Genomic DNA, 10,345 nt, shown 5'->3' with positions numbered 1-10,345 from the left:
AGAGTGTCAGTAGAGTGCATGACGCCTGAAACAAAGACCTTGGCTATTAATGGACCCAAGTGGGGAACCTTACACAACGACTTCGTGAGGTTCTTCGCTTGGAGTGATTGCTAGAGAGATTGATCAGCAACCTGGGTCGGAGCAGTGTTGCGGAATGAACGTGTTATTTACTTAAATAGCACGAGAATTCTGGATCAGTCTGAAAATTCTCTATCCCTTCCACACACTACTCCTTTCCCCTGCCGAGTGAGTCATGCCTACCCCGAAAGGGAAATGGCTTAATGGTGTAATAATAATAAAAAAAGTGTCTCTTATAGAAAATTCGCTGACTGTTGAAAAATTTATTTCAAAGTCCTAGCCTGCGACTACCCTGTTTTTAAACTCTTGAATCCAACCAGGGTATCTACTTAAATCCTGTAAAAAAATTCCCTGACAATTACAGATTTTTTCTAAATATCTCAGATTTTTCCAGGTATAATTTGTATTATTGTGTAATCAAAAAGACGAGTAAAAAAAACATGAAATCTCAACAAATTAGTTGAATTTTAAACTAAAAAATATCAGTTTAAACCAAATATTTCAATTTTCAACTGAAAACAAAAATGGAATACTGAAATTTCCAGTTGAAAACATTAACTAAAATAATAATTCATGAAATAAATTAAATAATAATAAATATAATATAATATATAATAATAAATAATATGTAATAATATAAATAATCAAAAATAAAATAAATAATAATTAATTAACTAAAATAATAAATATTCAACTGAAACAGATTATTTTAAACCAAAGGATGAGTTTTCGACAAACGAATGTAACTTTCAACAAAAGAAAAAATTTTTGAATACCCAGATTAATATTCTACAAAAAAAACGATTTTCAACAAAATAGATGAATTTTCAACAAAGTATATAAATTTGCAACAAAAAAGTTATTTTTTCAACCAGAAAAAAAAATTTTCAACCAAATAGTTGAATTTCAACTAAAAATATCCATGTTTAACCAAATTGATGAATTTTCAAATAAAACAATTAATCTTCAACTTAAATAATCGAATATTAAACCAAAAAGAGGAATTTTCAACCTAGAAGATTACTTTCTACCAAAACGATGAATTTTTAAATAAAATTATCAGATATTCAATTGGAACAGTTACATTTTCACTTAAAATGATGAATCTTCAACGGGAATAGTTCAATTTCAAACAAAAAAGATGAAATTATAACTAAAACCATTCATCTTTATCTATAATTATTGAATTTTTAACCAACAAGATTAATTTTTAATAAAAAACACGCAATTTCAACTACAATAGATCATTTTACAACTAAAAATTAAATAATTAAACTTCTAGAATTCTACGAATTTTCAAACAGAAAGATAAATTTTCAATTCAAATGACGAATCTTCAACCAAAGAATTAATTTTTAATTAAGGAGTTTAACTTTCCACCAAGTAATCAAATTTTTATTCCAAAAATATTGATTCCTCAGCGAAAAATGTAGTAGTTGATATTATAAACAAAAAAGAATTTAATTTTTAATCAAAAACAGTTTAATGCAATAAAAAGGTCGACTTTTCAACCTGAGTTACATTTTTAAATAATAAATATTATTTTGGCGAAGAGATAAAAATTTGCAAACAAAACTGTTGAATTTTCAAGGAAAAGGTTTTTTAAAAACAAAAGACATGCATTTTCGATCGAATACGACCAATTTACACCAAAAAAATATATAGTAGTTAAATTTTCAGTTAAACAAATTAATTTCAAACAAAGAAAAACAGAATTTTTAACAAAATTGTTAAATAAATTAATAGAAAGCTACTTTTACAAATAAAGAATAATTTTTTTTCAAATTTAGATTGCAATAAAAAAAACTAAGCACGCTTTCGAAAAAACTCTCTGATTTAAGGCAGTCCGGCTATTGGATCGATTAGATGAAAAATCATTCAAATTAGTTTTTTTTTGCGAAGAAATATGTCCTCTTTCACATCATGTCTTTTTTAGGGGCCCTTTCTAGATTAAAATTTGAATTATCACTGTTTAAAGTTGCGTAAAAAAACATAGGATCTTATGGAGAGGCCTTTCGTGGGCTCCAAAAATGGTTAATTTTGGCTTTGAAACACGTTGAATACTGTTAGGAAAACTTTTTCGGAGACAGAACATGTAATGTAAAATTTAAATTACTGCTCATTTCTACTTGCTTCCTTTGTATTTGAGCTTGATTTTGGCAAAATGTAGCCTAGGATAAAAAATGTAGCTAGAATCGTGTCAAATCAACATTTAAATTGACATTTTATTATTATTTAAAAAACATTTTATTTATATTGACCAGCATACAAACTTAATACCTAATTTAGTCATTGATATCTTGGTCAAATTTAGTATTTAATTCCAAATTTCAGAAAAAAATAATGGCCATAGCTTTGACTAGATTTCCCAATAGCCGGTCTACTTAAAAAAAAACATTCCTGATTTTTCCAGGTTTATCCAGGCATATGAAAATTCCCTGACAATTCCAAGTTTCCCAGGTAGGGTATTTTTTTCAAACTATCTAACTCACCTATTAGGATCTTCTTTGGGAGTTCGATGTCCATCCCTCAAAAACCTCTTGCACCCAAACCTTCCTTGCAACTTTTTCGTGACTGCGTCCCTCGTGAGTTGAATCAAATGAGGTTCATCGACGGCAAAGGCCGGAAAACTAATAATGGACAAAAGTCCACTATCAAGTTCCTTCGAATTGGATTCCCTCGGCAGCATGGATTCGAGAACAGCCTGACACTTTTGAGCCTCATCAGCCAAAACGTGAATCACGGAAGTTTGACCTCCTCTCGCCCCAAAAAGATCCAAGTCATTCATAGCTTCCATCGCTGCTTTTGCCATTCCAATACTGCTTGCGTTTAATTCCGGCAATCCGTGATTCGTTTTGTCTCCTCGCTCCCACATTCCATAATCAGGCGTACAATATGCCGCTTCAATGTAAAAAACTAAATTCTGAATGAAGGCCACTTCGTCGAGATTGAAAACTATCTGAAGACCGGAAGCAGTCATCTGTGCTAAAATGAGAAGATAGAGGGAAACAGCATCAATTTGAAGATGTCCCCATTCAGCATCGCCGACAACACTTTGTCCAGTTGCGGAACTGTACTTGGCATGAAGAGCGTCGAGAGGATTTTGAGTGGACTTGAACTTTTCGACTTTGTCTTTTTGTTGCATCATTGCCATCAATAATCCTCTCATTAATTTTACGCAGCTTTGTTCGAGTTCGTACGTTTTTGCTCTCTCCTCGTCTGCATCTGCTATTTTTTTGTAGGCCATTGAGAGGCCCCAAACGGCGAGAATTGTGTAGACGTTGTCGCGAATCCAGGCGTGATCATTGTCGGGACTTGCCGGGAAAAGTCCTGTTACTGGGTTTTGATGATTCATGATAATTCTGGCGACTGCTCGCTGATAATAGCCCAGGCGAACGCCTGAGTTGCTTCGACTCCGCATTTTGATTGTGGCTTCAGGGAATCTGGAACAAAAGAATCGTTTAACTGTATTTCCAAAAAATGCCTCACAGCAGTCCCTATCCTGTCGAAAAAAACTAGGCGGAACGAAATTATCGAAAATCTCGCACTAATTATTGTTGAATATCTGGTAGGTATTTTCAAATGGATGGGGTAGAACATTATTCTTGTAATGTCTTCGCAAAAAATAATAATTATCATCATTTTATTATTCTGACCGGCACCATGAACGCAAAAATAAAAAAATTAAATTTTCATGGATCTAGGGTGAGTTATCCAGTGGCTGAACAGTCACCAGTGAATGAACACTAATTCGAAAAATATATAAATATAACAATTTTGAAGAGTTTAATATACAATTCATTGCAGTAAATTCTTGTAAATAATTTTAAAAATTTTTTAAATGTGAGGCATCATCGATTATGGTAAGCGATGGTGAGAAAGTCGTCGACCACTATAAGGTACGTGTCTAAGCAACTCCTTGTTTACACTGCTTTTACAAAAAAATTCTTTACCTTTTCTGCAATCAAAAAATTCAATTCCCCACAAGGTTTTTTCACAAAAAGTACGTTTTTCTTATTAATAAATGAGTGTTCACGTACTGGACCTTTAAATTGTCCATGTTCCAGTGAACGAACGCTGTGTTCAATTAATTTGACTATAAATATTGAAGCTATAAATATAAACTATAAATAGTTATAGTTTAAATGCATATTATTGTGATTAGAACATCAAAAAAGTACGCACGAATTAAATTAAAGGTACTGCAACTTTGAGGTAAGAAATTTAATGCTTTTTTTGCATTTAGAAAACGTTCTTTAACTATAAAAAAACATTAATTCGTGCTAAGTACTACTGCGTACTAGTCAATATATATTTATACATTTTTTTAAAATTTCCATTTTTACAACACTGTGATTTATAATTGTATTTGCTAATTTAACCTAAAGGAACATAGTAAGGTGGAAGCTTCTAAATGTGTCCCCTAAGGGTTTACATTTTTCTTAACACCTTCTCTATTCCTTTACACACCCTCCACACACTTACTTGGTGGTGGAAGGGGGACACCTACAGTTTAAGGTGGGTTCCGAACCACCAAGAGCAACAGCCTTAAGTACTTAGAGAAAAAACCTTTTTCTCTAGAGGTATGGGCCACCGAGACTCTTCCAGAGTGCGAGACGGGAATCGAACCCGCAAGCCGAAGGAGTGGGGTCCAAAGCCTACGCTTTAGTCCCCACGACCATCGTCCCACTTAACATAGTAAGGTGTTGTATTGCAAATTTTATGTGCTGTCCTAAAAATCGCCGTTTTCTATTGTAGTCACTAGATAAGAGTTATCTATTTTGAAACGAAAAGTTGTATTTTTTGTAAGGTTAAAAGAACTGATAGAAATGTTTTAAAAATAAATATTGCAAAAAAAAAAAAAAAAAAAATTAGGAAAAGTTAACCTAGTTCTGGGCTCAACTTTTGTATTCCCTCCTTTCTTTGTATCTAAATGTCTTGCGGTTTTTATTGAAAAAATATATTTAATGAATTTCGCAACGCTTTCTAATATTTTACATTATTTAATTGCTCATTTTGCAATGTACCTATGTGATTTTATACCTAAATCCTAATTCTAATTTGTAGTGATTATTGTTCATTCACTGGTGCTCTACTGTTCCTTCATTGGCTCGCAGTGTTAATTCACTGGTGTTTTCGTTAATTTTGCACTATTTAATTTTTTTTATAAAGCTTTTTGGTAAAAACAAAATCTGTTTATCGGATTATGAAATTTGAACCCTTAAGAATCTATTTTCAAAAGTTTTGTAAGAATAGTCAATTATTATAACGTGAAATGAACTAGTTGTAATCAGTGATTTCCTCAAGTGTTCAGTGTACATATTTTCGTATAGAAATGTGTGCCCATATATGTGGACACCAGTACTATCTGGAATGGAAAGTTCGAAAAAATGTGATTCTAAAATTACTTTGTTTACTTGAAACTAGTATGTCTAGAGTATATTATATGTCGAATGTGTTCGTTTATAATAATACAAGCATTTTCAAAAGTTTTAACACAAATATACAATATACATATTTTATGAAAATTACAAGTTTTATGAACTGTAATAGAACAATAATTCAAACAAACATGTTCACGTTAAAATGAATAATATTGAATATAATAGAAATGATACATTATGGACATTATGTCACAAACATAAATTATTTTGCAAATGCTTAAGATTGACTTTTTTGATACTTGCCTTGGGGAAAATGTTTCGCCTGCTCAAACACTACCAAAATTGTATAATATGACATCTTTCAAATTAATAAATATCGTTTATAGCACTTTTTGTTTGATAACGTAAGCGACCCATTTTGTTTTCTTCCAATTTCAATTATAAAAGACAAAAATTAATTTTTAATTAAAGAACGCGATTGATCCTCGTAGTGTATTAGTTGGAGAAGTTAATGATGCCGTCGGTTTCATAAAAAAATTAGGACATGTCACAATTGTAAATTCAATATCTGTCCACATATGTGGAATTCGATCAGAAGAGGTTAAAAATATTTGATTTCTAAATCGCAATTTCTAAAAGAGGAATTTTAATTATACAAATTTATTTCCAAAAGAGAAAATTTAAATTGCAAATGATTCATCAATAATAAAGAAGACAATTTTGTTCTTTATTTGAAAAACATTTTTTTTTTAATTACAAAAGAACTTTATTCATAATCCCTTGACCATATAAAATGAGGTTATATGTATTTATCTATGAAAAAATATTAAGAATTTTCTGCACCATCAATTTAGTAAATATAAATTTCCAAGTAATTTTATTTGATGATACCATTTATTTCTGAATGTCTATAAACATTATTGACGACAAAGAACATTTTAATTGTAAATATTTTTTTATTATAGGTAATAAATCTGTTTTTAAACTTTTTGCTACGACACTATATTTTGTAAATTTTTTCACACTTTCAAAGAGAGAAAAGAAAAACGAAATTATGGTCAACAACTTAGAATATCTTAATTTACGAAGAACCCATAACAAAAAACTACCAGCTCTAAAATTTCTGGGAAAATTTTAAACGTTTCAGATTTATACTCCGTTTTATTTTACAACATTAATTTAATATTTAAAGATTTTAAAATATGCCGAAAACGAATCTGGAAGATTTATAAACAATTTTCTAATTTTTCAGATTTTAAGATTAAATTTAAAATTTTTTCTTAAGATTTCAAAGAAAAATTAAATTGATTCTTTATAAATTAATCTCAATAAAATATTTAATAAGATATTAAAACATTTAAAATGATTTCCTAAAATTTCTGAAAAGAATGTCGAAGATTTTAAACAAATTTTTCTTAATTTAGCAAAATTATAAAATGTTAGAAAATATTCTAGTAATTTTAAGAGATATTTAGAAGTTTAAAAAAATATTGAAAAAAAGTTAAAAGTGATTCTTTATCTTAAAAAATTAATTTTAAGAGAATATTAAAAGATTTTAAAAATGTACACAGTATTTTCGAAGTTTTTTAAAATAGAAAAATACTTTTGAACTTGAAAGGATAACAACATTTTTTTTAAATGCAGGTTTTGAAAGAGTTTAAAGGTTTCAACAGAACACCAAATTTTCAAGATTTCTGGGAAAATTCTAAATAATTTTACATGTTACAAACTTTATTTTAACAGAATATTTAAGAAGATTTAAAAATGTTCCAAAGGATTTTCGAACAAGAATCTGGAAGATTTTCATCAAATATTTTTTAAAGTTTTATGAAAAGTTCGAATCATTTTTTAATATATTTAGAAGTTTTAATAAAATGTCATAAATATTTAAAAATTTGAACAGGTACAATTTTGAAGTTTGTTAAAAAAAGTTTTAAGATAAGAAGAAACTTTTCTTAATATGCTTGAGAATATTTAAAGCTGTCCTTTATTTTTTAAATTAATTTAAAAAGAATATTTAAAAAGATTGTACAAAATTACGAAAGATTTCCAGAATTATCAAAAACGAATCCACAAGCTATAAAGACAATTTTAGGCATTATTTGAGTAATCTGAAAAGATGATTAAAAAGTTTTAAAGGGATTAAAAATATTTCGAAACTTTTAAAAATGCATCACATATTTTTAAATTTTTTCCAAGCTTCAAAAAGTCATAAATATCTTTCAAACGCAAATTATTTATAATATTTGTAAAATCCTGTAAAATAAAAAAAAATTCTTATCAATTTTCTAAATACTTTTTTAGCATATCCGCAATGTTCCAAAATCTTTTTTAGTTTCTTAGAGAAACGTAGAAAAATTATATTTGTATAACTTCAAAATAAATAGACAAAGGAACTCAAAACATAGTTATTAGAAATTTTTATTCATTCATGTCCGAAATTCATTTTTGAGTTGAAAATTCGTCTTTTTTATAAAACCTGAAACTGTTTGGTTTCAAATTAAAATCTTTTTTTGGTTGAGGATTCAACAATTTTGATAAAAATTTGTATTTTTGGATGAATTTAACTCTTTTTGATCTATAATTAACAACTTCTCTATTTCTGATATCAACTAATATATTTTTCGTTTTGAATTCCTCTTTTTTGGTTGTACATTCAACTACTAAGTTAAAAAAGAAACTACTTTGTGAAAAATTCGCTTGTTTGGTTGAAAATTCATAAATTTAGTTCAAAATTCATCTCTTCGGTTGAAAATGTAACTATTTTGTTAAAAAAATGTATTTTTTGGCAGAAAATTAATCTTCTTGGTTGAAATTTCATCCTTCTGGTTCGAGGATTCAACTATTTGTATGATGATTGACCATTGGTTGAAGTTTTGATTTGCCATAACTGAAATATTCAAAAATCTTTTTGAATTTTTTCCAGAATCTTAGGAAAATTATATTTATATTAGCTTCATATTAGCAATTAGCTTTTCATTGCTTGAAGTTATTTTATGAAGTTTTAAAAATTTAGAAATGTTGAAATTATGATTCTCAATTGAAAGCAGTAGAAAGGCGTCCTCGTAACTTGATTTCAATTACAAATTCAGAATAAATTTGTGGGACTTCAAAACTATTCAAGTTAAATTCCAAAGAATTTAAATGAAGAAATTAATTTTTCTAAATTGTGTTAACTTAGCAACACCTGAAATTCTTGGTGCTTTTTAGCACTTATACAGGAATAAAATTAATTACTTTTTTTAGGTATCTTAAAGTGAGCTTTTTCAAAGACTATCAAGAAAAAATGCTTAATTTTTAAACACTACTGATCTGGAGTTGTCCAATATAAACATTTGGAGAACTATATAAAAATATTGCGATTAATCTTTTCTACCTACATTTCTTCATACAAAAGGAAACTACGCACATAAATCAATTAAAAAATACAATTATTTTTTTAGTTCAGAACGCTAGAAAAAAGCAGATTTAATTTAGTTTTACTCATGAGAAAATCGAGTTTGTCATATGAACAAAAACATAATTTTAATCATTTTTCAGCTATACCTTTAAATATTCCTAAATTCAGGTAATAATTGTTATAATATGTATAAGATAACGAGAATCTTTATTCAAATTTAAACTAAAGAGTATTCAGTATGGACAGAGAGACAGTATTTGTATTTTATATTACAAACAAAATTAATTATGAATCAAAGGAATTAATTTTTAACAAAATACACGAATTTTCATATAAAAAAGATAAATTAAAAAAATGGAATAGTTAAATTTTTAGTTAAAGAATAAATTTTTAACCAGTTAAAAACGAATTTCCAACAATACAACCATATTACAACCATAACCAATTTAATTTGAAAACATAAACAGTTAATTTCAACTAAAGAAGACAAATTATCAATAAAATAATTAAATATCCCGGATTACAAAAAATTACTTTTCAACAGACAAAAAAGATTAACTTTTCACAAACAAAAAATTTGTAAACAAAAAATAACAGGCATAAAAAATCAAGACATGTCCTATGGTAAATCAGGACGTCTGGTCACCCTAGAATAGAGAAAAAGGGGAATAGAGGAGAGACTGTGAACCCTGCCACTTTCGAAAAAATATTGTTGAAATTCATTGTACGCAATTAAAATATTAAAATAAAATATTTTTAACCTTGTTCGACATCTTATACAATAATTTCACAAAAGAAAGATATTCTACGAAACTAATATAACAACTTTCAGAAACATTCAGCCTAATTTTACATTTACTTTTGACTAAATATCGTACGTTTTTAAGTGCGGATGTGTGTCAATAAATGAAAAGAATTATTTCCAATCATCAATATATCAACAAGTCGAGGTCATGATCTTAAATAACACTAAACAATGTTGGAGTACTGTTGAGTGATTTTGAGGTTAGAAATACCTTGAACGAAAACACTCCGTAAAGACTATTTGATTAATTATTGACACGTGAAACTGTGAAAATAATTGTCCCCTAAAGAAGTCGTTGACTCGAATTCTAACATCCTCTTTTCACCCTCACATATGTTGAAATTGTTTTACTGTTAAATTCACTTCGATTCACCAATTTCACTACAATGTTGCTCGCACATGACTGACATTGCTTACATGTAAATGCACCTAGCCAAATGCAAACATACTCACCGACTTTCTACGCGCGCGCAATTATCCTACAATGTGAAACGAATGTCAAAGAAATAATAAACTAATCTTAGTTCTCGAGAGAAAAATCAAAGATTACATTATAGAAAATCGGAGTAGATAATTTAATACGAATGTTTAGAATCCACTTGCCCATTCATACTGCTGGTTTGAAATTATTATACAAAATGTACAAAACCATTATTAATATTAGCCAAAATGATTATT

At 28.4% G+C, this 10,345-nt stretch overlaps 1 protein-coding gene across 5 annotated transcripts in view; it reads right to left on the bottom strand.

Moving 5' to 3' along the window:
• LOC117172395 (probable phosphorylase b kinase regulatory subunit alpha) overlaps positions 1 to 10,254 on the bottom strand; it is a 57,408-nt gene extending 47,154 nt beyond the window's left edge. For 3 of the 5 annotated variants that reach the window (XM_033360277.1, XM_033360278.1, XM_033360276.1), the window contains exons 1-2: positions 9,879 to 10,094; positions 2,571 to 3,521 (exon numbers count right to left, since the gene is read on the bottom strand). In XM_033360277.1, coding sequence (XP_033216168.1) covers positions 2,571 to 3,499 — 929 coding nt within the window. In that variant the 5' untranslated portion in view covers positions 3,500 to 3,521; positions 9,879 to 10,094. Of the gene's footprint in view, positions 1 to 2,570; positions 3,522 to 5,765; positions 5,884 to 9,878; positions 10,095 to 10,120 lie in introns of those variants that run through there. The other 2 variants (XM_033360274.1, XM_033360275.1) reach the window with 2 other exon arrangements.
• Between the last annotated feature and the right edge of the window lie 91 nt (positions 10,255 to 10,345).

This window comes from Belonocnema kinseyi, chromosome 5, assembly GCF_010883055.1.
Source record: "Belonocnema kinseyi isolate 2016_QV_RU_SX_M_011 chromosome 5, B_treatae_v1, whole genome shotgun sequence".
Classification (NCBI taxonomy): Eukaryota; Metazoa; Arthropoda; class Insecta; order Hymenoptera; family Cynipidae; genus Belonocnema; species Belonocnema kinseyi.
The sequence above is the reverse complement of the archived record's forward strand: the minus strand, read 5'-3'. Positions and strand labels throughout refer to the sequence as shown.